Genomic DNA, 27429 nt, shown 5'->3' on the forward strand with positions numbered 1-27429 from the left:
TGTGCAGCACAAGATGCTACAATTTTAGGTTTAGTTTCTAGATGGGGTGTTCACTTGAGTACTGGGCAGTTCTTTAGCTGAGCCTTCCCATGCAGAGCTGATCACAACATCGTTGTGAAACTGCAGCTGGATGTGTCCCTACCTGTATACATGCTGGAGGGGATTTGAGAGCCTGTCGCACCATTACAATGTAAAGGGAGCCCAGTTTTAGGGTCAGGCGGGCTCAGTGGTACCCCAGTTCCAAGTGGCACCCCAGGGGGAATCCGTCACAGTGGGATGATTGGACGAGGTGATACCTGCAGAAGTGTGAGGTCACTGGGAGTAGGGGGGGGTGAGATGAGGGCAGTACCTGCAGCAGCATGATGTCATTTTCAAACTTCTCATTATTGAATTCTGGGTGGGGGATTCGGCGACGTACCCAGATCGTCTGCGTCCCCAGTTCATCGATTTCAAAGTTGTGGGCCCCCAGCAGCACGGAGATATTGCTGTGAAATACAAGGGGATGCAGGTGCTGCAGATAATCCAACACTACGGATTCAGGCACGGGTCATTGATCATGCCAGCACTTCCAGGCCTTTCCCCTGTTGGGTGGGGGGCAGCTTTGACCTGGCCCAAGGTTAGAAGAATGGCTGACTCCAGGACAGGGGATCTTGCATTTCTTACCCCAAGTTGCAGTTACAATGAGCTGCCGTCACCACCACATCCTCCCGGATCAGGAACCCTCCACACATGTTTTCTCCTTTCCCTTCTCTCTGTATTTTCACAAAGGCCATGTAGGGTCTGGAGTGAGGCCGAGCTTCCTGGCCTCCAATGATCTCCCCTGACAGAGGTGCCAAGAGAAGGAGTTAGTTCAAGTCCCTGATCCAGCCAGCTGGTGACCCCTCCACTAACCGGGATCAGGGCCTCCATTGTCCTAGGCTCTGAACAGACCCAGTCCGAGACCAGAGTTTGCTAGAATTAGAAAATGAACCAAGGAGTCCTGGCTCTTACCCCTCCCTCCCCCGCTCTAACCATACAGGCTTCACAGACCTGCATTTCCTGTCTAGGAGCTGGCTGTTCACATCAGCAGCTTATTGAATTTCTGTGTGTTGCCTCCCTCTCAGCGGATTTATTATGGTAGAATCAAACCCTTCCTCTCCCTTTGCCCCTTTAGGTCCCTGCCCACCTGCCCCCAGACCCTATGCCTCCCCAGCTGGGTCCTGGGCCCACACTGATGCCCCGAGGCCCCAAGGCTCGGGGGCACCTCAGCTTTGTCCTGGGCATATACACACTGATAACCATCCCCAGACCCCTCTGCCCTGAGGCTCCCTAGTTGGGTCCTGGGCAAACACCGATAGGCCCTGGAGCCCCACAGCACTCAAGCTGCGTGCTGTGGACACAGCAATGGCCCTGGTGGAAGCGTCTGCCTCTGGGGAGGAGCCCGGGTTTGCAGACAGCTCCAGTAGTGCCAAGCTGTACTCCCTGTGAGGCCAGAGGGGCCTATTCCCTCCTGTACTCACCAGCCTGAGACCTGGGGGGCAGGGGAAAGATCATGGGAAACAGGAGCAGCAGCTGCATCGTCAGAGGGAGGCTGGGGAAGGCGATGGTTTGTCTGTCTCTGGGTGTCACGTATAGGACTGGTGACGCTTGCCTCAGGGTAAACCACAGCCCCTGGATTCTGCCGGGGAGGAGTTCACACATAGGGTAAGGCAGTCACCAGCCACCCTGCAGAGCTAGCAGAAAGCGAACCTTTGGGGCTGCACACATCTGGGGTCCTAGAGCCTTTGGGGATGTGCATATATGGGGAATTGCACCCCCTGGGGCTTTGTACATCTGAAGCCCTGTACCCTTGGAGACTGTGCAGCTCTGGGGCCCAGCACCCTTGGGGAGCTGAGCACATGTGGGGCCCTGTACCCCATGAGGCTGTGCAAATGTGGCTTCCTGTACCCCTGGACTGTGCACATGTGGGCCCCCTTAGCCCCAGGGCTATTCACATCTGGGGCCCTGCACCCCTGGAGGCTGTGCACTTGTGGGGCCTGCACCCCCTGAGGTTATGTACTTCTTGGACCCTGCACCCTTGGGCTTCTGCATATCTGTATCCAGGGGCCATGCATATTTGGGGCTCTGAACCCCCTGGGGGCTATGCACACTGGGGCCACTATGCCCCCCCAAATCACCAGCCTGAGCCCTGGGGAGCAGGAGTATGAGCAGCATTGTCAGGGCACAGCTACGGAGGGGGCATCTGCCTGGCCGACAGGTTACAGGTCTAGCTTGGCACTGGGAATGCAAGGCAGGAAACCTCAGGGCCATGCTCTCCGGGATGTGGGTGAGGGCTCTCCCATCTCAGCCCTTGGACCCCCCCCTACCATATCAGCTGGGGGGTGAGGGTGGAAAAGGGGAGTTGCCATCTGAGACCTCTCAGCCCCTGAGTCCATTGTGGTGGGGCTATGGGATTGTAGGGCTGCGCTCACCCTGGGCAGTGCCCTGCACCCTGCTGAGCGGGGGCAGGTGGCTCAGCTGCTAAGAGGAAGGGCCTAGTTGAGGCCTGTGTTGTGGTCAGCTTGGCCTCATCTTAGCATCTCTCTGCAACAGGAAGGCTCCAGTGTCTGGCTGGGACCTTCATCAATTGCAGGCTCACAGACTCACTTGCCTGCTGTCTTGCAAAGCAACACCACTCATCTCTCTCTTTGTGTCCTGGTGAAGGAGCTGGAAGAAGGTTCCTCTGTGGCTAGTCACCCTCCAGATTCTGGAGCAGTGTGCACATATGGGGAAGAGCTGACCCCTGATGCAACTTGCATTGACACCCCCACACCCCGGTCTGTGCACATGCCTGTTGGGTCATGTGGCTAGGGCTGAGACATCCACTGAACCGGCTTTCTTGACCTCTGTAATAAACGTCTGTCTCAAATCTGGACTTAGAGTCCAACATCTGAGTGTTTACTGTGAACCTTCCCCAAGCTTATACCCAGCTTGGATCTATCTCGCTGCCACCAGACAGGAATATAGCGCCTGCCTCGCTCTGGTCCCCCCAGACTTTCCCTGGAGAAACCCCCCAAGACCCAGACCCCTGGGTCTCCCTATCTCATCCCCCAGCTTCCCCCCCTTTCCTGGGTTAGCCGGTGCGATGCTATACTTCACTCCTTGAATACAACCGGAGAGGCAATCTAGCTTCCCCGAGGCTATGCATTCACCTAGTCAGCTCACACAAGAGATGTCCCCCTCCTTTGTCCTGTAGCCTTTTCCCACCCTGGGACAATAGGAAGGTGAGACACAGAGTTTGGGCTTTCCCTCCCCCTCTGCCTGTCACCGATATAACAGAGCTCTGGGCACAGAGATTCCTCTCCCCTCTGCCTCACTAGGAAAAGAAACTCCACAAGGTTAAAAAGAAACTTTATATAAAAAGAAAGAAAATACAAAACAATGTTACTGCATTAAGAGATCAATACAGGTTCTTGCTTATAAGAAAATATGAATAAACAGTCTGATTTAAAAGATAGCCCAATTAAACCAGTCCAACACAGTACCACCACATGTAAATACAACACAAAGCATATAACAGCCTATTTGCCTTGTTGCCTTTGTACTCACACTTGTAGGAGAATATTAGAAAGAAATAGGAGTTAGCAGGAACGCTGTTTCCTCCATAGCTGGAGAAACAAAAGTCCAGAAAAAAGCCAAAAACCTCCAGAGGTTCCCACCCTTACTTTTGAAAATCCTGTTTCCTGATTGGTCCTCTGGTCAGGTGTTTGGTTCCCTTTGTAAACCCTTTACAGTAAAAGAAAATTAACCCTTACCTTACCTATCTACTTATGACAACCTCTTCCTCCAGGCATCTGGGCTGGATTAGAGGTGTAGGTGGAGGGGGACACCTCAGTGTGATGTTTCCACCCGCCAGGTGGTCCTTGGCCATCTTTGTTCCTGGGCAGGGGGCGGGGAGATCAGGCCCAACTAGGTCACACCCCTCACAGCTGAGACCCTGGAGCCCTGCCCAGCTGGGGGCTGCTCGTTCTGGGGCCAGGCACAGCTGGGGACACACTTAGATGGGACCCCCCTGGTGCTCCTGGCACTTGTGCACTGCTGGGTATCATGCACATCTGGAGTGAATCTGGGGCAGGTGGTTCAGTAGCTAACAACAGAGTCTTAACTCTCGCCCTGGCTTGGTGCTACTGTGGTGGGAGTCATGATTTGACCAACTCTCAGCTCAGCTTCTGGTGAGAACCGGCCCTTTGATCCTTCTCAACTCTCCCCTTGCCCCACAGTGTGGATGTGATCCGGAGGGAGGGACGTGGGCCAGGGAGACTAGATCCCCCCGTCTGTGACAGCACCACTTCTCACAGACACCCAGATTGAGGACCAGACCCAAAACAATTAATCAGAGCCAGCCAGTCTTGTCCGGGAGAGTTGGTGCTCTGAGAGGGAAAAGGTCCAATGACCCATCCCCATTCTCCTGGGCCAGCCAGTCCCCACCCTGGGGCTTTATTGAAACCGGTGGCCCTTAGAAAGGAAAGGCCCCATGTCCATTCCCTACCCACCCTCACACAAAGGGTCGCTGCGTAGAGTGAGGCTGGATCCCATAAGAAGCTGCTCCCATTGCACTGGGTGAGGGGCTGAGTGGACTCCAGCATGTACCTGCTCCTGGCCTTACGTTCTAGGAGGCCCATTGCATGTTCAGTGCTACTGAAAATCTGCCCATATTTCTTCCATGGGATTGAGCCCCAGCACTTGGCAGGATGGACTGGGGATTATCAAAGGGGTTGCAGGGTCTTAGGGGCCGAACATCCACTGCTTCACTCCTGCAGGTGGCTTTGCACATGCCAGCCTGCCTGTGTGTGATAGTGGTGGCCAGTTCTAAAAGCCCTGGAAGGAATTAAACTCCGACAAAGGCTGAATGTCACTAGACTCCATTGATTCTGGCAGACAGAAGATGGAGTGAAAGTAACAGGCAAACAGGGCAGAGGTGAAGGCACGAACAGACCTGAGACACTACACCCATGGTTAACACTGTCAGGGGATGGATGGAGAGGGTGTGTGGGGAGGGAGGGAGGGATGGAGACTTCCATATGTGTAGGGAGAGAGGGAGAGATGGATGGCAGGATGGATTGATAGAAGGTTGTGGATGGGGAGGGAGGGATGCACAGAGTGAAGGGGTGGATGGACATAGAGGGTGTTATCAGAAGAGAGATCCTGAGACATGAGGCCTGCTCTAAGGATCCTGGTGTAAGACCTAAGGCCTGAATTTAAGTCAGGCCCTTCTGAATTAAAATAAAGTTAGCAAGAGTTAGGCTATGACCAAAAGTCAGGCCCTGTTTTTAAGCAGAGACCTGTTTTCAGGTTCATTATCTGATACACGAACTTGCCAAGACCAGGGCTGGCACTCCTAGGCACTAGTTATTCAAGCAAACACATTCCAGAAGGATGGTGTCAGAACATCCTAATACAAGGTAAACACCTCCAATACATGGTAAACACACTCCCTGAAGGCGATACAGGAACACACTGACCCCTTCTAAAGATAAGGTCAGGATGACAGGGTGAAGAATAGAGATGTTTTGAGAAAACCAACAGGTAAAGTGTGGTAACTAACCACATCAGAGGGGCAATATGTAAATTGTTTGTACTGATGTATAAAAGGGGGTCACAGAGTGGGTGTCTTTGTCCAGCTAAGGGGGAGCAGAAAGTCCCTCACTGGGCATATATGAATTGAGTGTACCTGTAGCACATACATGGCATTAATACTGTGCTCTGTTAGCAAGAAACCTGGCCAAGTGCCTCCCCCACTGAACCGAGTCTGTGGTTTTCTTGGGCAGTTTGATAGAAGTCTGCTGTACGGGCTACCTGGCCAGAGCTGGTGCAGCACACACAGAGAACACACACACAGAGAACACACACGCAGCCAACAACTGACAACACTGGTGACCCTGACTGCTGATCTGGTAAGTAGGTGAACTGCCCTCTATAGGAATCACGATATAACATGGCAGAAAGCTATGAACTTGGGAACTCCCTTCTCCCATCCTTGAAAATCCCCACAGAGTTATATGGATGCACTGGGACGTCAGCATAGGACCTCCGTATGAATTTTGAAAAGATAGTGGGGAAGAAACATAGAATGGAATCTGTAGGGCTAGGGCAGAGACTGCAGCCTTGGAAAAAAATAAGGGTAAGTTCTGTCTGGAGGGAGATCTCACAGCAGGCTCGACTGGTTGTTGTTCATTTCTCTGGATCACCACTAGCTCTCTGTCCAACTTTTCTCTGCAATATCCGTCTGTCTTCCTATCTGCCACATCCATCTGATCTTCTTCAACATCTATTCATCATCGATCCAGTCGTCTTCTGCATTATCCACCCATCCATCCATCTGCAATATTCATCTGTCCATCTTCCTGCAATATCCATCCTTCCCTCTACTCATCCATCAATCTATCCTTCTGGAAGTCGGTGTCTATGCATTGACTTAGTTTGTTGTAGTTCAGGTCTTCATTCTCTCTTAAGGGATTGAGCTGTTTGAGGCATCATGGGAATCACATGACTCAGTGCATTGTGGGAGAGGTAGTCCAGGCAGGGACTAGATAAGGGAAAATAGAGGCCTGAACTACAGTTCCCAGAAGGCAATGTTGACCTTGCTTGAAATGTAGCATTTTGGGTGAGCTCAGCCAACCAAAACCCTAGAATCATAGAAATGTAGGGCTGGAATTGACCTGGAGAAGTCGTCTAGTCTAATCCTCTCCTCTGAGGCTGTACTAAATAAACCTACACCATCCCTGACAGATGTTTGTTCAATCTGGTCTTAAAAACCTCCAGTGATAGAGATTCCACAACCTCCCTAGTTAACCTGTTCCAGAGCTTAACTATTCATAGAGTTAGAAAGTTTTTCAAATATACAACCTAAATCTCCCTTGCTGCAGATTAAGCCCGTTACATCTTGTCCTACCTTCAATGGATATGGAGAACATCTGCTCACTGGCCTCTTTAGAACAGACCTTAACATATCTGAAGATGATTATCATATCACTTATTCATTAGCCTAAATATTCCCAATTCTTTCAGCCTTTCCTCCTAGGTCAGCTGTTCTAAACCTCTGATCATTTATTTGCTCTTGTTCTCCTCTAGACTCTCTCCGGTATGTTCACATGGAAGGAAACTTTTCAATCTGTTCACATCCCGGTATGTTTCATTTCTATTAAAAATGTAGAAATGAAACATTTTTACATTTCTGAGTCAAATCTGTTTTTGGAATTTCCATTCTGCCAAAAATGTTGAAATTTCAACTTTTCTTTGAAGATAAACATAGGAATATTGCCATTTCCTTGGGATGGGAATGCTGACTCTTCCTCAGGTCCAATGTCTTCCTGGCCCTATGGACATCAACAGCAAAGCTCCCACCCACATGTGTGGGGCTAGGATTTCACCCAAGCTCCAGTCTGTTAGGTAGCTTCAGGGTTGAGTTCACCAGTTGATCCTCTAGAAAGGGTGAGGAGTAGAGAGAGTCAGAACATATGGTGGGGATATGGGGAGGGAGGGAGGCTTTTTCATCAACATTTTCCCTGGAAAATGTTGTTGAAAAATCAAAGCCCAACAATTTCTAATCATAGTGCATCCTGGGAGTTGTATTTCAGGTTCCTCATGCCCTTATGGGAACACAGGCCTGGAAGACTCTTACTGGGTCATAGAGTCCAGTTCCCGCTATCCCAGGCATCTCCAATGTAACATCCCATCCATAGACTTATCAAGCTTTGTCGGAATACTTGTTAGGTGGTTCGCCTCCAGCGTCTGCCATTGGAGGTTGTTCCATAACCTCCCCCCTCTGATGGTTAGAAACCTTCTCCTCACCTCCAGCCTCCATTGATCCCTGCCACTTTTATCTCCATTTGATTTGTCCTTTATCTTCAGCAGCTTGTCTCGCTCCCTGGTGCAATCAGGCCCCCGCTCAGGCTGAGTTTTAGGCTAATCTAGCCCAGGTATTTTATTCCCCTCTCATCAGACCGGCTCTCCATCCTGATTGTCCCACCAGCTCTTTTCAACACCTGCTTCAGCCAAGTTCCCTCTTTCTGGGACAAGGCTGTGAACCAGATTCCAGATGAGCTATGCCCAGAACCTTCTCCTCTGACATTAAACTCTCCCTCTCTCAACTGGGGACACCTTGGCTTCTCCATCCCAAGATCACATTGACCTTTCTCCTGGCTGTGGCCCTAAGTCATCCTGCAATTGACCAACACACTCAGGTCTCCCTCCCCCTCATTCGCTTCCAGCTCTTGAGCCCACAGCTCAGAGCAGCAATTCCTGTTATTTGTCAACTATGTTCATGAGCCCATGTTAAATTTACGTAAGAACATAAGAATGGCCATACCGAGTCAGACCAAAGGTCCAGCTATCTCAGTACACTGTCTTCCAACAGTGGCCCATGCCAGGTGCACCAGAGGGAATGAACAAGTGATCCATCCCCTGTTGCCCATTCCCAGCTTCTGGTAAACAGGTTAGGGACACTATCTGTGCCCATCCTGGCTAATAGCCACTAATGGACCGGACCTGTCCTCCGTGAATTTGTCTAGTTCTTTTTTGAACCCCGCTATAGTCTTGGCCTTCACAACATCATCTGGCAAAGAGTTCTACAGGTTTACTATGTGCTGCATGAAAAAATACTTCCTTTTGTTTGTTCTAAACCTGCTGCCTATTAATTTCATTTGGTGGCTCCTTATTCTTGTGTTATGAGAAGGAGTAAATAACACTTCCTTATTTACTTTCTCTACACCAGGCATGATTTTATAGACTTCTATCATATCCCCTGTCATAAACAGATAGTTAAGGCTTAATGCCTCTTTTACCTGTAAAGGGTTAAGAAGCTCAGGAAACCTGGCTGACACCTGACCCAAAGGACCAATAAGGGGACAAGATACTTTCACATCTTGGTGGGAGGAAGTCTTTTGTTTGTGGTCTTTGTTTTGGGGGTTGTTCGCTCTTGGGACTAAGAGGGACCAGACATCAATCCAGGCTCTCCAAATCTTTCTGAATCAGTCTGTCATGTTTCAAACTTGTAAGTAACAACCAGGAAAGGTGTGTTAGTCTTATTTTTGTTTTCTCAACTTGTAAGTGTTCCTTTTTGCTGAGAGGATTTTACCTCTCATTATCTATCTCTTTCTCATTATCTATCTCTTTCTTAATGATTATCTATCTATGTCTCATTATCTATCTCTTTCTTAATGATTCCCGACAATCTATTCACTTTTTTGACTGCCGCTGCACATGGACTGGATGTTTTCAGAGAACTACCCACAATGACTCCAAGATCTCTTTCTTAAGTGGTAACAGTTAATTTAGACCTCATCATTTTATATGTATAGTTGGGTTTGTGCTTTCCAAAGTGCATTACTTTGCATTTATCAACACTGAATTTCATCCGTCATTTTCTTGCCCAATCACGGAGTTTTGAGAGATCCTTTCGTACTCCTTGCAGCCTGTGCATGGGACTTAACTCTTTTGAGTAGTTTTGTATCTGCAAATTTTGCCACCTCACTATTTACCTCTTTTTCCAGATCAGTTGTGAATATGTTAAATAGGACTGGGCCCAGTACAGACCCCTGGGGGACACCGCTATTTACCTCTCTCCATTCTGAAAACTGACCATTTATTCCTACTGTGACATTGCACTCCATATGTTTTATGGAAATGTGTTTATGAGTGTGAATGTGATGTAACTGGAATATGTTTTATGCAAAAGGTCTCTTGTAAGGTATCATAACAAAGGTTATAACCTAATGAATATAGTCCTCCTCTTTGTATGCATGTATCATTCTTGTATGTGAAGCTAGAAATAGGAAGTAGAACTCTGAGGTCCTATTGTCATTATGCAAAGTGTGGGCCGCTAATGGTGGTTTAGAATCTTGATGGCTCCCATTGACTAGGAGAATTGGTTTGTAAATAGCTCTGTTTACCTGCAAGCCTTCTGTGTACATGTGGGCCAACCCGGGAAGAATGGAGACTAGGGGTAAGTGATTAATACCTGGAGGAGCAAACAGCTGTTCATATCTCTTTCTCAGTGATACAGAGGGTGGACAATTTACGAATTTACCCTCTATAAGTTTTATACAGAGTAAAATGGATTTATTTGGGGTTTGGATCCCATTGGGAGCTGGGTGTCTGGGTGCTGGAGACAGGTAACCTGCTCAGCTGTTTTCACTTAAAGCCTGCAGTTTTGGGGACATGGTCAAGACCCTGGGTCTGTGTTGCAGCAGGCTAGTGTGTCTGGCTCAACAAGACAAGGTTCTGGAAGTCCCAGGCTGCCAGGGAAAACAGGGTCATAAGTAATTTGAGCACATCAGGAGACAGTCCCAAAGGGTTCTCTGTGACCGAACCTGTCACACCTTTCCTGCCTTTCAACCAGTTACCAATCCATGAGAGCACCTTCCCTCTTTTCCCATGACTTTTTACTTTATTTAAGAGCCTTTGGTGAGGGATCTTGTCAAGGGCTTTCTGAAAATCTAAATACACTATAACATCTGGATCCCCTTGTCCACATGCTTGTTGACCCCCTCAAAGAATAATAGTAGATTGGTGAGGCATGATTTCCCTTTACAAAAAACATGTTCCTTCTTCCCCAACAAATTATTTTTGTCTGTGTATCTGGCAATTTTGTTCTTTATTATAGTTTCAACTAGTTTGCCCAGTACTGAAGTCAGGCTTACCAGTCTGTAATTGCAAGGATCACCTCTGGAGCTCTATTTTAAAATCGACATCACATTAGCTATCCTCCAGTCATTTGGTACCGAAGCTGATTTAAATGCTAGATTACAGACAACAGATAGTAGTCCTGCAATTTCACATTTGAATTCCTTCAGAACTCTTGGGTGAATCACATCTGGTCCTGGTGACTTATTGCTGTTTAGTTTATCAATTTGTTCCAAACCTCCTCTAATGATACCCCAATCTGGGACAGTTCCTCAGATTTGTCACCTAAAAAGAATGGCTCAGGTGTGGGAATCTCCCTCACATCCTCAGCTGTGAAGACCAATGCAAATAATTCATTTAGTTTCTCCACAATGGTCTTATCATATTTGAGTGCTTCTTTAGCACCTTGTTCATCCAGTGGCCTGCTGGTTGTTTAGGAGGCTTCCTGATTGTGATGTACTTAAAAAAAAATTGCTATTACTTTTTGAGTCTTTTGATAGCCGTTCTTCAAATTATTTTTTGGCCTTCCTGATTATATTTTTACATTTCATTTGCCACAGTTTATTTTCCTTTCTATTTTCCCAATTAGGATTTAATTTCTGCTTTTTAAAGGATGTCTTTTCCTCCTCTCGCTGCTTCTTTTACTTTGTTGTATAGCCATGGTGGCTCTTTTTTGTTCTCTCACTGTGTTTTTAATTTGAGGTATGCATTTAAGTTGAGCCTCTATTATGGTGTCTTTAAAAAGTTTCCGTACAGCTCACAGGGATTTTACATTTGGTTCTGTACCTTTTAATTTCTGTTTCACTAACCTCCTCATTTTTGTGTAGTTCCGCTTTCTGAAAGTAAATGCTACAGTGTTGGGGCAGTGTTGTGTTTTTCCCACCCAGGGATGTTAAATTTTATTATATTTTATTATATTATGGTCACTATTACCAAGCAGTCCAGCTATATTCACCTCTTGGACCTGATTTTGAGCTCCATTTAGGACTAAATCGAGAGTTGCCTCTCCTCTGGTGGGTTACAGGACTCGCTATATAAGAAGCAGTCATTTAAAGTGTCAAGAAACTTTAACTCTGCATCCCTTCCTGAGCTGACGTACCCAGCCAATATGGAGATAGCTGAAATCCCACATTAGTACTGAGTTTTTTTATTTTAATCCCCTCTCTAATCTCCCGGAGCATTTCACAGTCACTATCACCATCCTGGTCATGTGGTCTGTAATATATCCCTACTGCCAGGGGCGGATCTAGACATTTCGCCGCCCCAAGCATGGCGTCATGCTGCGGGGGGCGCTCTGCCACTCGCCATTCCCGCGGCTCTGGTGGACCTCCCGCAGGTGTGCCTGCAGAGGGTCCACTGGTCCTGTGGCTTCACTGGAGCCGTGGGACCAGCGGACCCTCCGCAAGAAAGCATCCTTCCTGCCGCCCTCCCGGCGACCGACAGAAAGCCCCCTGTGGCATGCCACTCTAAGCACGCGCTTGATGTGCTGGGGCCTGGAGCCGCCCCTGCCTACTGCTATATTCTTCTTATTAGAGCATGGAATTACTATCCATAGAGATTCTATAGTACAGTTTGGTTCATTTAGGATTTTTACTTCATTTGATTCTATATTTTCTTTCACATATTTAGATTCTTTGTCAGAAGCTGGGAATGGGTGACAGGGGCTGGATCACTTGGTGATTACCTGTTCTGTTCATTCCTTCTGGGGCATCTGGCACTGGCCATGGTTGGAAGATGGAATACTGCATGTGGACTGGAAACATTTCAGAGACTGCTACCATAGAGATCCTGGACTTCAATCTCTTACCTAGGAGCCTAAATTTGGCCTCCAGGACCTCTCTCCTATCCTTCCCTGTGTCACTGGTACCTACATGTACCATGACCACCAGCTCCTCCCCAGCACTACACATTAGCCTATCTAGGTGTCTCTAGAGATCCACAAACTTTGCACCATGCAGGCAAGTCTCCATCTAGTTCTCCCAGACACTGCAAACCCAGCTATGTTTCTAATGATCGAATCACCCACTGCTATTACCTGTCTCTTCCTAAATAACTGGAGTTCCCTCCCCTGGAGAGGTATCCTCAGTACAAGAGTGTACCACAACATCATCTGGAAGAAGGGTCTCAACTATGGGATCATTTCCCTCTGTTCCCATCAGATGTTCTCCTTCCCGGAGGCTTTCATCCTACTCAATAGCATCGAGACTGTCAGAATGGGGGTGGGACCATTCTACTGTGTCCCAGAAAGTCTCCTCTGTGTACCTCTTTCTTTCCCTTAGCTCCTGCAGCTCAGCCACCCTGGTCTCCAAAGCCCGTATTCAGTCTCTGAGGGCCAGGAGCTCCTTGCACCAAATGCACACATATGCCACCTGTCCATAGGCAGACAATCATACATGCTGTATTGGGTGCATTAACTGAATAGCCCTCTACTCTGTTGCTGAACTACTGCCTGCATTCTCTTTTTACTCCTGAAGCTGTTCCTTTGTTGATGTTTCATTTTTATCAGGTGTTTTTAAGTTTAAGTTTAAAGAAGTTTAAAGAATGTTAAGTGTATCTAGCCCCTCCTCAGACTCCTCCTGTAAACTCCCTCACAAAACTTCCCTGTTAGCTGTTCCTGTTCGCTAGCTCCTCTGGTCACTTAGGGGCAAGCTTTTTAAAGCTCTGATATTCCTGAGTAGCCCCACCCCCTGGTTAAATGTTGATGGGTGCTAAAGGGCTTAGGGATCACAGCCTCGTTAAGAGGTTCGCAGCTCTCAGCCTTACCTAGCAGTTCACTAGGCTCAGCACACACACAGTTAGCACATGGCCCCCCAAATATCATAATGCTGGTACCACCCTTTGCACAGGCCATCTGAAACCACCTCCTGCTCTGCCTCCAGCTACCTGTTGGTATTATTGTTCACTCCTGTCTGACCCCCTCCATCCACACTGCACTAGTAGCCTAGGCTGACATGGTGATCAGCCTCCAGCAGGGAGATGGGCCTCACCCACTCTGTCAGCTTTGTGCTGTGTGACAGCTGCCATGGATGAGAAAGAGAAAGAATGGACCAGGATCAGAGCTGGTGTGGGGCAGCATCACCCAGTTGGAGCCTGGACAACTGTACAGGGAATGAGTGTGGGGTCAATGGGGGCTAAGCGATTGGATGGGAGTGGTACCTTCAGCAGTGTGAGGTCACTGGGGGTGGGGTGATGGAGTAGGGGTGGTATGTGCAACACTGTGAGGTCACTGGGGAGGGGTGATGGGATGGGGGGCGGTACCTTCAGCAGTGTGAGGTCACTGAGTGTGGGATTATGAGATGGGGCGGTGCCTGCAGCAGTGTGAGGTCATTGGGGTGGGGGTGGTATCTGAAGCAGTATGAGGTTACTGGAGGTGGACTGATGTGATGGGGCAGTGCCCTGGCAATGTGAGGTCAGTGGGGGTGGTACCATCAGCAGCATGATGTAATTGTGAAAGTTTTTATTGTTGAAGTCAGGGTGCTGGACCCAGCGATGGGCCTGGATCCGTTTCCAGTTCTGTCCCGGCTTCATGAAGTCTTGAACTCCCAGGTGAGAAAGATGTTGCTCAAAAAGTCAAGGGGACGGTAGGATGGAGCTGTCACAGACCTGTTCCTAACCTGCACAAATTTCTACCTAAAGTTATGCGACTGAATAACACAGAGACCATTTATGCACCTATGTGTTGATTGTCTTTCTCCTTCTCGTTTTCTCTTTAGCTAAAGAGACATCAAAAGACTGACCAAAGGACTTTTCTCCTATATAGGGTGAACCATTGTCCAGTTCTTGTGTCCATGGTTCCAGAAAAATGTTGATAAATTGTAGAGGGGTCAGAGAAGAGCCACAAGAATGATCAAATACTGGAAAAAATGCAGGTTAAATTGTTTTCAAATCCAGAGGGACTATAAAGTTTGTTTTTCTTTCTAAATGATTGTTTCATGACTTGAGTTTTTAACAGGGACAGTAACTAGCCATTGGAACAATTTACCAAAGGTTATGGTGGATTCTCCATCACCACCAATTTTTAGTGAAGATTGGATTTTTCAAAAGATCTTCTGTAGATAAAAAGGAATTATCTAGGGGACCAGTTTTTTCTCAGATTTTATGATTCAGCCTCTGAGCAAAAAACGTAGTGATTCACTCAGCCCCAATCCTAGCGTTAGCCCTCCAGGGCTGGGAAATCAACCAATCCCTCTACTGACCAATGTGACATGGGGAAAAAGCCATGGAGAGCAGCAGCAGCTGCAGCATCCTTGGTTCAAATCCAGAGACTGGGTTTGGTGAATGTGTCTCAGCCCTGGGCCTTATACACAGAGAGCAGCAGGGAGGGGACCCTGGGAAGAGTTGACCTGGGACATGCAGGGTCATGTGTCTGGTTAGCAAGAAATTACCCAGCAGCAATGTGTACTGTGTAAGGCTCTTGCACTGGTTAAAGATCCCACAAATGATTAAACCCTGACTCCACAGGAAATAGGTGTTTACCAGGAACCTATGGAGGAGTAGAGCCTAGAATCCACAGAGGGGTAAAGTTCAGTTACTCCTGAGCCCTAGGCATGGGTAAGGGTGGGTGCCCTAGAGTTTAAGGTTATGCCTGAGCCCTACAAATAGGTAAGGGTGGTTGCCTAAATTAAGAAGGTTAAGCCTTGTGCCCTATGAACTGAGTAGAGCTGGGTGCCCCTAGAGTGTCTGAGAAACAGAGAATTTTGTGCAGGTAACAGAGCAACCTCTTCCCTCAAGAGAAACTGTAGGGCCAGGTCTTAAATTATGCTCAGCCCCCAAAGGTGAACCAGGCTCTCAGCAGCAGTGCAAGTCCAGAGTTTGTCTGTCTATTTATTCATCCATCCTCATACTCTGTCTCTCCTTAAAGCTCCATATCTATCTAGCTATCTAGCTGAAGAGATCTCTGATCCATTAGTGGTTATCTTTGAGAACTCATGGAAGTGGGAAGGATCCCAGAGGACTGGAACAGGGCAAATATACTATTTGTCTATAAAAAAAAACCTCAGATGCCTGAAGGAGAGGACCATCCTGTTTGCTGTTTTTGTTCCTTCTGTCTCCAGGTAGGTGTCCAGAGTGGAAGAGTGTCATAAACAGACAGTTAAGGGGTAATGCCTCTTTTACCTGTAAAGGGTTAAGAAGTTCACCTAGCCTAGCTGACACCTGACCAGAGGAACAAATGGGGGGACAAGATTTTTTCAAGGAGAAGGAGGGAAGTTTTTCCTTTGCGTCATTCATGAAGTTCTGTGCCGGAGTGAAAAGATCCAAGAATCAACCAGGGTAGTGAGTATTAGAGAAGGAATGAATTAGCTGATGTTTATTTCCTTTTGTGACTTCTTTTTAAAATAGAGGGGGAATCAAATTGGGTTTTCTTTTGTGTACTTTAAGTTTATGCCCAGAGAGAAATCCTCTGTGTTTTGAATCTGTCTGTGAGAATAGCTTACATGCTAATCTCCCAGAGGTTTTCCTTTCACCTTTTTTTCTTTAATTAAAAGTCTTTTCTTTAAAACCTGATTGATTTTTCCTTGTTTTAAGATCCAAGGGGATTGGATCTGGACTCACCAGACATTGGTGTTGGAAAGGGAAATTAAACTCACATCCTGCCAGGAAAGGGAGAGATGATTAATTTCTCCTTGTTTTAAGATCCAAGGGTTTGGATCGGTGTTCACCAGGGAATTGGTGGAGGAGTCTCTCAAGACTACCCAGGGAAGGGTTACAATACTTGGGAGGGAGATATTCTGGGGGGAAGACAGAGTTCCCAAATGACTCATAAATGTTTTTTTTAAATGATCTGGTGGTGGCAGCATACTAATCTAAACTGATAATTAAGCTTAGGGGTTCTCATGCAGGTCCCCACATCTGTACCCTAAAGTTCAGAGTGGGGGTGAAATCTATGACAAAAAGGAATTACATAGAAGGGAAACTAAAAATACCCTGATACTGGTTTCTCCTCCACTGGGTCTAAATGTGCTCTATTGGCAGGGAGACGTCCCAGGTGTCAGCGAAGGGATATCATAGTCAGGAGAACTGAGAGCACATGTAGTGCATTGCTTTTTAACTCGTGATTTCCCTTGTCTTTCTAGCAGACCTGGTATGAACTACTCCAACCCTGAGGGTGAATTCTCCATGAGTCCAAACCAATCCCTGGTTATACCTGTTAGGTACAACTGTTGGTCGGGGACCCTAAAGTGGGGGCATTCATTCAGTTCCCAGGAAGACACAGATTCATTGTTTTGTAACTTCATTTTTATTCACTGCTGGCTATGAAGCAGAGAGGGAAATGCACCAGGCCCCGTGGCAAGGCAGGGAAGGGGAGGTTAGAAGGAGGCACACAGAACTGTCATTTCATATGAAATCAGCATATCATTTGCTAATTTCCCTTCCCATGAACAAACTCCCTCTGGCCTTGCTGGCCCTGGGAACAAGTTGTATTTGGAATGGAAGGTGGCCATCCTAGGGGAACTAACATGTGGGAAAGGACCAGGTTGGACAGGGCAGGCTTCAGTTTTAACATGACTTAACAGGTCAGGTAACAACAAGGATCTCCCATAAATGGTCACCCGACCAGCTGACACAGGGGAGAGGCACAAACCACTGGGTCCTCCCTGGGTTTGGCTTGTGTCCATTACCCTGGGGGAAATAAAACCAGTTGTTTTCCTAGTGAAGAGACAGCCTAGGGGTCTGGGTCAGGATTTCCAAGCGAGCCAACGGAAGCTGGCCTTGAACCTGACCCTAACTACTCTAGGCTTCCTGCCTTGAAGCTCATGGGTTGGGCACTGCCTGAGCAGAAAGCAATGGCTGGGAGGGGCTAACCCCCCCTGCAAAGCAGACCCTATATCTGGGCCAAGCCAAAGGACAGAAATGGTGAACCTCCGGCAGGTAATTTCCAGCAGGGCTCAAGGCTGCAGCATCCTCATAGTTTTCTGTATCCAGAGGATGAAAGTGGAGACTCTTGTGTACACAGCGGGTGGGGTCCCCTCCTCAGATCCCCAAGAGAAGATGCCCTGGGCTGTTTGCTGGCACACCAGGGGACCCCCAGAGTCACCCTGTGAAACGGAGCAAGAAACAGCTAAAGAACTGGTCTCAGCAGCACACTCTGGCATCACTAGCAACATCCTAGTTCTCCATTCATTTGTACAGCACTGAGCGCAGTGGGGCCTGACCTCTGATCTTCTCTCTGAGGCCCAACTACAACCCCAACAGTCTCATTAATAACAAAAAATTGTCAAGGGAGCTTGAAGGCAGGTGGAGATTTACCTTGAAGGAACTTCTGCCCATCTCTGGGTCCCCCACACACATCATTGTGGAGGGGTTATAGTCATGGTATATTAAATCAGGATCCCTCGGACACGCAGCATCCTGCATCACCACCACCTTCGCCTACCGAAGTGTGTCAGAGCTCAGATTATTGTGTGCACTGGTCCGGCCCCAGCCGGCAACACTGCACACGGTGCCTGGACGCATTTGCTGATGGGCCATGGGGAGGGGAATGGGGCTGACATACTCATTCAGATGTGCATTGTGCTCCAGCTACAAACAGAAAAGGACACAAGGACAAGGATGAATATGAGGGTCAGAGCCGATGATGGGCAGAGACATATGAACCCAAGGAGAAAGAACCTAAAGCCAGTGCATGGCCATGAGGTCACTGGGGTGGGGGGGTGATGTGATGCAGCGGTACCTGCAGCAGTGTGATGTCACTGGGGACAGGGTGATGGGATGAGGCAGTACCTGTAGGAGTGTGAGGTCACTGGGGGTGGGGTGATGGGATGGGGGCTATACCTGAAGCAGTGTGAGGTCCCTGGGGGCGGAGTGATGGGATGTGGGCGATACCTGTAGGAGTGTGAGGTCACTGGGAACACAAGGTTGGGATGAGGGTGATGCCTACAGCAATGTGAGATCTCTTGGGGAGTGGGGATGGGATAGAGACTGTACCTTCAGCAGCATGATATCATTATTATGGGGTTTGTTGTCATAATCCTGGTGGGGGTATGCACGTCTCACACGGATCACTTGCCGGCTCTGTTCCTGTTTGGTAATGTCATGGGCTCCCAGGATGACAGTAATGTTGCTGCAAAAGCCGAGAACAACATGTGGGTTGTAGGGGCTAGAACATGTATATGGGATGGGATGGGCACATGTGGATCTGACACAGGAATGAGGCGACTGAGGGGGACAGGGCAGCCTGGGGTTTAAAGAAGTGATTTTGGACTCAGCTCCCAGCCAGTAAAAAATGTAAAATACCCATTGACACATTGCTGTCTCTGATCCAGACCCAGGACTGGAGACTGGCTGTCTGGGGGGCTGGGGAATGGGAGATGAGACCATTTCCCTCTAGCAGAGCTGGCTTCGATCCATCTTGGGAGAGAGACTGGCTTGCTCAGGTGGGCTGGGGCATGGCACAAGGTCCTTTCCCCTACGGCAGGCACTGGCTCCAGCACAAACCGTCTGCCCAGAGGTATTGGGGTCCCAGCCTGTGTCTTCACCAGCCCTTGTGCTGTCCCACAGGCAGCTTCACTCCCTATTGTCCTGCCAGCCCCTGGGTCTCAGTTTCCCTTACCCCTGTGATCCCTCCTGGCTAGATCCAAACAGGGGTCCATGCCCAGACCCCACAACCCAAAAACTTGCAGAGCTTTCCTGGGGCTGTGAGAACCTCACTGCCCTGATCTGGGCAATGGATCAGACCCCAGCTGCTCTCACTGCCTGTAACTCCATTGATTTACCCAGCGTTGGTGCTGGACCATGGTTTGCAGAGGCCCCGAGAGACACGCCGACACCCCCTGAGCAGATCAGACCCCTGAGCTCTGCTCACCCATCCTCTCCTACTAACTGCTCCTTCCCTGCAACCTATGATGGCACCAGAGCTCCCGGCTCCCCCATCGCCCTCTAACCCTGACGTCCCGAGCACAGAGGCACTTACTCTCCCTTGCAATGAGCGGCTGTCAGCACAAAGTTCTTCGATACCAGGAACCCTCCACAGACACGCTTCTTCTCTTCGCGTTGTATTTTCAGATAGGCCATGTAGGGTCTGAAGTGGGGCTGGGCTTCCTGACCCCCGATGATCTCACCTGGTGGGAGACCAGGTTCATAGAAAGAGCCCCATTTTCTCCCTGGGCCGAGCTGGGACTGAGCTCCTTTTCCTGAAGCGGAGTCACCACAGTCTCAACCCACCTCCTGTGATGTTTTCCTGGGGGGGGATCCCTGTGCCTGGAATTCTGCCCCATGTTTTGCTCTGCCCCAGAGTGAACACTCCATAGGGCTGGGGGTAAACCTACAGCTCTGACGTCTCTGGGTGGCAAATCAGTGGCAAACATACCGGGACTGGGTCAGTAATTGCTCTGCCTTGAGTTAAAGGATTTGGGAGGCAAAGTCAACCAGAAAACCACTGACATGTCCCCTGCTGGTGTTTCACCTTCTCCATCAAGCCACGATGACAAGCCAGGGCTGCTCCAAAGCTGGCCCTCCAAATTCTTTTTCAACAGAAAATTGAGTTTTCTAGATAATGAAAAGTTTCTTAGAACATCCCTTCTCTCCTCAACATTTTGGCATTTTTCTTGGAAATCTGATTATTTACCCCAGTTTTTGGCACTTTTCAGCTGAATATTTGTAAATTTTTGGTTGCCAATTTTGCCAGAGCAGGGATAGTTAATTATATTTTGTCGAGGTCCAAATTTCTTGGTCAAGGTATAATCAAGGATAGACTTCACAGAACACAATAATAAAAAGCCAACAATAATGATGGTAATAATAAGTAAATAAAAAGATTTTGGAGTCCATTCAAAAGTGTCTGGCAGTCCAGATTTGGTCCATGGTCCACCTATTGATTAACTCTATGTGAGAGAGTAAGAAGGAGTGGCAAAGTTTGCAACAGAAACATGCTGTCTCCCATCTGTTTATCCCCGCTTCCTTCCCTACCCCTGACCCATTACTGCTTTCGTTTCTCCAGATGTTTGTCAGATTTCCAAGATCTAAGGCAACATCATATGCACACCAGCCCAGCAAATTTGAACTAAATATCGATCCCCTAGACAAGCATTGGGAGGAGGAACAAGGTCAATTATTTTCTGCTAATCAAATGGAAACAAATCGTAGCCAGTTCTCTGAACTGCTCCTTGGAGCTACATTTATGATTAATTCCACAGGTTCAAAACAGATGCTTCTAAGTCAGACAAATATTGGTGCTGTAATGTGGCAGGTGCTGATTTAACCATATGCTCTGGGAAGGGATCTAGATGCTTTCAGTGGAGCTAAATTGGAGACGCTTTTTTTCCCATTCAAATAAAATTAAACATGTATTTTTTAACCCAATGGGTGTTAATTGGAAGAGGAACAAATCTGAAAGACTCCGGCTAAGCAGAGCACTAACAGTGGTGGAAAGAGTAGTCTCACAAAAACAGAAATCCACAAAGGCGACCAACAATCAAAGATTGGACCATAGACACCCTAAGCTTACAGATAACGTCTCAAGCCTAGCTAAGGTGAGTAGAAAATACTTAATATCTTATGAGAAGTTTTTGTAGTATGAGGAGTTTATGTATATTTTGTTGTTTGTTTCCTCACTTTCTCTCTGTGTCTTTTTAAAAAATTAATAAAAAGTTAGTAGGAAAAAAGCCTAACTTTGAGGCTTTAATGAAAAGTCAAAATTTTCCATGGAAAAATAAAAGCCTCTTCTGATCAGTTCAGAACAAGTCTCAAGTCACATGGGTCTCCGGGCATAAAATAAAATCTAGACAATTGATGTAAAGACATCTGGGTGGAGGAGACAGAAGGGCAGGGAAAGAGCCAGTGAAGCTGAAGGACAATGTTATCACAAGGATAAAAGGGGATAAACTGGGCAGGGATAGACTGAGGTGGAAATGGGAAAGTTTCTGACCACCAGAAGGATGTAGGATTTAGGAACTGTGAGACTGCACCACTTGCTTTAACCCCGGGCAGCGCTGCCCCGGCTATGCAGGCGTTCGTATGGGTTGACCCACCACTGGTTCTGTGCAGTTAGTTGGGCCCTGGGAATTTCCAGTGCTATCAGCCAAGTTTAAATCACAGGCAGAGCTGAACCAGTTTAGCTACAGATGTGGTTTAAAATCAGTTTAGTTTAACCAATGCAAGTCTGTGTGTAGCTCACACCTGATCGTTTTCAGCGATGACTTAGTAATGTTAATTTGGCATCCAAATCAATCAGGCTGTTTGAAAATCTGTTGCTGTTATTTGGATATGGTGCAACCAACCTAGATCAGGGCTCCCCTTGTGCCAGGTGCTGGGCAGACCCCAACCAAGATCAGCGCCTCTGTTGTGCCAGGTGCTGCACTGAGTCTGGCGGAGATCAGGACCCATTGCGCTGAGCACTGCCAAGACCCTGACCAAGATCAGGGCCTCGTTGTGCCAGGTGCAGCATGGCCCCTTCCCTAAACAACTTCAGTGTAATGTGAGAGCACGGACGAAGGAACTAGAACCCAGGAGTCCTGACTCCCAAACCCCCCCCCCACTGCTCTAACCTCTGGATCACACTGACAAGCTAGGGATAGAGCCCAGGCGTCTGGGGTCTCAGCCCCTTCTTAAGAACTCCCTGTGTCTCTCTCCTGCTCTCGGTCTCTCTGTGTGTTCAGGGGGTTTATCTCAGTACCAGCTCTGCCACCCGGGTTCCATTGTCCCCAACTCCAAACCTTTCCCTAGCTGGGTCCTGGGAACCAGCGATCGCCCTGGCAGAAGTATCTGACTCTGGGGAGGAGCCAGGATTTGCAAACAGCCCAGAGAGCTGCCAGCTTCATTCCCCACAATCCCTCAACCCCCAACACTCACCAGCCACAGCGCCGGAGGGCAGCAGAAAGGCCGCAGGCAGCAGGATCAAGATCAGCATGGTCACTGTCTGGGGAAAGCAACAGTGCTTGTGCCTCAGCCCTGGGCGATTTATAGAGCCAGCAGCAAACCACAGGTCACATACGCTCTCCCCTTGTGGGGAGTTATGACCACTCAGGGGCCCTCAGAAACCTCAGCATCACATCGCTCACACAAGGGGGGGCACAAGAGAGGGAGCTGGAGGCTGGAAAACAATCTCCCTCTGGGGAAGGAGCCCAGGCAAATGTCACTTGGTGTCAGGGTGTCTCTGCCCCCTGTCCCAAAGCATCTGGGATCAGGGCCCCCTGGGGCCTGCCTGGAGTCCAGCACACCTGGGGCCAAGTTCATCTGAATCTCACCTTCTCCTCCCTCCAACAGCTTAGCTGGTGGAGAGTGTGGCCAATGCTGAGTCACCCCCTGGCTTGGATCTGCTCCCCACTTCCTCCCCAGTGTCTTTCAGAGCAGCAAGCTGAAGATACGACCCTGCTGTGGGTTCCTGGAGCCCAGCCACAGAGCCCACTGAAGACATTCTCCCAGAGGCTGGGGAGCACGTATCCCTCAAGGACCTGGGGCAGGACAGATATCATGGGGATGGGCAATGGAGAAGGCCCTGAAAAGCCAGCACAGGAGCTGTGTTCCTGTGAGCCTGCCCCATGACAGGCATGGTTGAGTAAAGAGTAAACGACCCACCAGGGCCGGCGCTTTCCATTTAGGCAACCTACGCAGTCGCCTTCAGCACCAGGATTTGGGGGAGTGGCATTTTGCTGGCCTCGGCGGCAAATCGGCGGCAGGGGGTCCTTCCACGCTCTGGGTCTTCGGCGGCAATTCTGCGGCGGGTCCTTCACTTGCTCCGGGACCAGTCGCCGAAGTTCCCCGAAGACCAGGAGCGCAGAAGGACCCCCACCTAGGGTGCCAAAAACCCTGGCGCCTCTCCTGCACCCCACACAATAAGGCTGACCGCTAGGAAATGTGACCTTGGCTGTCCAGACATTTGAATCTCTCACGCATCTACAATTCTTGGCCCCAGAAAGCAGCTTAAAATCACCCTGAGACCCCTGCTCCGTGTCTCTATCAATCTCCGAGCCCTCCTGAAATGGTTCTGTGTTTTTTTGTTAAGCTCCAGCATCAGAAGTCACAGGATCACCTTCAAATCTCACCTTCTTGTGTGGTAAAATTGGATGTTTCAGGTGTATAAACCCGTGGAGAAGAGCTTGAAGAAGAGACCCCTAAATGCACAAAGCCGCCTGGCCTTCTCCTCACCTGTCCCACTCCCTTATGGTGCCTCTATGCCCCATAAACCGCATCCACAAAGTGTGAGAATCTCCCTTTATCGCCCAGGGGACCTTCTCCAGCCCCTCATGAGTGGCATCTTCATGGCCGGTCTAAGGAGGGAGCAGTGCTTCTACCTGGGCCCAGGAGGTTTGCAGCCCCAAATGAGTGGGGACAGGGTAGGGGTCAGGTTCCCCGTGAGTAGGTGGGTGCTAGGTTGTCCCAGGGCCTGTACACCCAGACACATGGCAGGGAGAAAGGAGTCCAGGACTGGGATGGGGCAGGGTGCTGCAGGTCAGGATTGAATCACTGGCAGAGACGACCCATGCTCATGGAAAGGGGGAGGGGGCAGAATGAGGCCAGCGGCTGCAGCAGTGTTACTGAGCATGCTCAGTCCATATGAGACTGCGCAATACAAGCCATGCAGCAAATCTGGGGGTGGGGGAAATCTGACCCCGCATTCCCCTCCCCCCCGCCACACACACTGCCTCTGATCCACACCGGCAAGACTATTAGAAGGCTACATCTTTGTCTGCTAATTTGTTATGTCTTTGCTCCCCATTTGCTGAGTTATTTCCTTTTACTTCCGATTGTCAGGAACTTTTCAAGACCAGCTTTGTTTTCTCGGTTTGATGTTTCATACCTGCCTGGCCCCCTGACTGGCTGGGCTCCAGATAATGGGCAATGGAGGAGAAGGAAGCTCAGAGGATTTAACCTCCGAAGACATTTCATAGACTAGAACCATAGCGATATGAACTCGAGTGGTCAACCTGATTCAGCCCCTTGTTGTGAGGCAGGATCATGTCAACCTAGACGATCCCTGACAAGTATTTGTCCAACCTGGTGATAAAACCCTCCATTGATGGGGATTGCACAACCCCCCTTGAGATCTGATCCTAGACATTAATTCCATTAAAGGTTAAAAAGATTTTAACAACTAACCTTGCTGCAGATTAAGCCCATCACTTCTTGTCCTGCTTTCAATGGATATGGAGAACCACTGACCCCTGTCCACTTTGTAACATATTGGGAGATTGTTCTAAGGACCCCTCTCAGCCTCCTCTTCTATAGACTAAACATACCCAATTTTTTTCACCTTTCCTCTTAGCTCAGGTTTTCTAAACCTTTGATCATTTTTTGTTGCTCTCCTCTGGAGTCTCCCCAGTTTCTTTACTTCTCCCCTAATGTGTGGCACCCAGAACTGGACACAGTACTCCAACGGAGACCTCACCAGTGCTGAGTAGAATAGAACAATTACCCCCTGAGTCTTACATATGACTCTTCTGTAAGCACCAGCCCTTCTGGGTTTCTTCATTTCTTTGAAGGTTCTGTTGCACTAAATCCATCATACACAGTAAATTCTCCTTAAAACAGGTGACATACTCCCCTACTGGAAGTCCTCTTTCCTCAGCACTGCCCTCCCTAGACACTTGAATCAAATTGTGGATCCCCTTACTTGCCTCCCATACAGGCAATCAAAGTGGGGCAAAGCCGATAGTTCCATGGGGAACACTTCTCTAGGCATATAGAAGAGAAGGGAGACACACGTCCCAGTAATTCTCACGCCTGGAGACATACATTCTTAGCATAGCTTTTAAAGTTTCTTGAAATCATTCCACAAGCCCATCAGTTTTTGTATGCTGGGGAGCAATCTTTATTTACTTTACTATAATTACCATAACTTTTTAGAGAGTGCAGACATGAAATTTGCTCCACCATCTGTCCAGATTTCTCTGGAATCACCTGGGCGTGGGGGTTCCCTTCTGGAATCCCAAAGAGATGATGCTCAAAGCTGTTTTTCCATACACTAGGGGGCCCCCAGAGTCACCCTGCGAAATAAAACAGGCAGCAGATGGCAAACAGCTCAGTGAGTCATTCCTGATGACACACAGCTCAGTGACATTTATTTCAAAATCTAATGCTGTCCTCCAACGTGTTAGCAGCCCCGCCCCCCCAGTTTCGTGTCATCCACTCAATCATCCACGCCCTTAATTAAAAGATTGCACAGTAGCAGACCCAGGACTGACTATTGCAGGACCCCACTAGAGTTATTCTCCCAGTTTGACACACTACCACTGATAGTTTTGAGTTCACTTTTTCAACCCATTTTGCCATCACCTTATGGTAATTTCCCTAGATTACTTATGAGAAACTCTTGTGGCACTGTATTAAAAGTCTTACCAAAATCAAGATCTGTTGTGTCATAGAATATTAGGATTAGAAGAGACATCAGGAGGTCATCTAGTCCAATCCCCTGCTTAAAGCAGGACCAACATCAACTACATGATCCCAGCCAGGGCTTTGTCAAGACAGGCCTTAACAACCACTAAGGATGGAGGTTCAACCACCTCCCTAGGTAACCCATTCCAGTGCTTCACCACCCTCCTAGTGAAAAAGGTTTTCCTAATATCAAACCTAAACCTCCCCCAACTGCAACTTGAGACCATTGCTCTTGTTCTGTCATCTGCCACACTGAGAACAGCCTAGCTCCATCCTCTTTGGAACCCCCTTCAGGTAGTTGAAGGCTGCTATCAATTGTCCCCCCTCACTCTTCTCTTCTGCAGACTAAATAAGCCCAGTTCCCTCAGCCTCTCCTCATAAGTCATGTGCCCCAGCCCCCTAATCATTTTTCATTGCCCTTCGCTGGACTCTCTCCAAGTTGTTCACATCTCTTTCTGTTGGGATGGGGACCAAAAACTGGACTGCAGTCTACTCCAGAAATGTGGCCTCGACCAGTGCTCGAATAGAGGGAATAATCACTTCCCTCTGATCTGCTGGGCAATGCTCCTACTAATACAGCCCAATATGCCATTGCCTTGCTTGGCAACCAGGGCACACTGCTGACTCATATCCAGCTTCTCTCATCCACTGTAATCCCCAGGTCCTTTTTCTGCAGAACTGCTGCTTAGCCAGTCAGTTCCTTCAGACCTGTAGCAGTGCATGGGATTCTTCCTTCCTAAATGTCAGGAGCTCTGCACTTGTTCTTCTTTGACACGCATCAGATTTCTTTTGGCCCAATCCTCCAATGTTGTCTAGGTCACTTCTGGACCTTATCCCTACCACTCCAGGGTATTCTACCTCTCCCTTCCAGTTTAGTGCATCTGCAAACTTGCTGAGGGTGTAATTAAATCCATCATCCAGATCAGTAATAAAGATAGTTGAACAAGAACCACTCCAGGACGACTCTGGCGCCTCCGCTTGATAACCTGCTGCCACCAGAATCAGTATGTCTACCAGTTTCCCCCTAATTCACTAGGCCCAGTAAGCTTGTGCCAAAGGAAATTAGATTCTTTTGGGATAGTTTCTTCTTGACAAAACCCACCCGGCTACCTTACAGCCTACTCATCATCCTCTAGGGGCTTCCAATCTGAATTGTCTAACACTTTGCTCCTGTATTTCCAGGTATCATTAGTTAGGCTGACAGGTCTATAATTCCCTGTATTTTCTTTATACCCTGTTGCAAGATAGGTTCTATGTTTGCCCTTCTCCAGTCCTCGGGGACTTTATATCTCCTACAGAGGTTTGAATATACTTCTTAATGATTCCAAGATTGCTTCCACCAATGGAGTAATACCCGAGGATAACTTTAATCAGGATCTGCTAACTTGAATACATCTAACCTATCTAAAATATTCTATAAATTCTTCTTTCTTCATTTGTCTTCTATTTCTTCCCCCTACCTATATTGATGGGAAG

The 27429-nt window shown here is 48.3% G+C and overlaps 1 protein-coding gene and 1 pseudogene across 3 annotated transcripts in view; both read right to left on the reverse strand.

Annotated features, from left to right (window-relative positions):
* Window positions 1–27429, reverse strand: part of LOC116833091 (mast cell protease 3-like) — a 58644-nt gene that overhangs the window by 4933 nt on the left and 26282 nt on the right. For 2 of the 3 annotated variants that reach the window (XM_075072390.1, XM_032794324.2), the window contains exons 1-3: window positions 1500–1594; window positions 664–820; window positions 350–485 (exon numbers count right to left, since the gene is read on the reverse strand). In XM_075072390.1, the coding sequence (XP_074928491.1) occupies window positions 350–485; window positions 664–820; window positions 1500–1557 (351 nt within the window). In that variant the 5' untranslated portion in view covers window positions 1558–1594. Of the gene's footprint in view, window positions 1–349; window positions 486–663; window positions 821–1499; window positions 1595–27429 lie in introns of those variants that run through there. The other variant, XM_075072389.1, reaches the window with a different exon arrangement.
* Window positions 16865–22503, reverse strand: LOC116833092 (mast cell protease 1A-like; annotated as a pseudogene).

This window comes from Chelonoidis abingdonii, chromosome 14 (assembly GCF_003597395.2).
Source record: "Chelonoidis abingdonii isolate Lonesome George chromosome 14, CheloAbing_2.0, whole genome shotgun sequence".
In the NCBI taxonomy this organism is placed as follows: domain Eukaryota; kingdom Metazoa; phylum Chordata; order Testudines; family Testudinidae; genus Chelonoidis; species Chelonoidis abingdonii.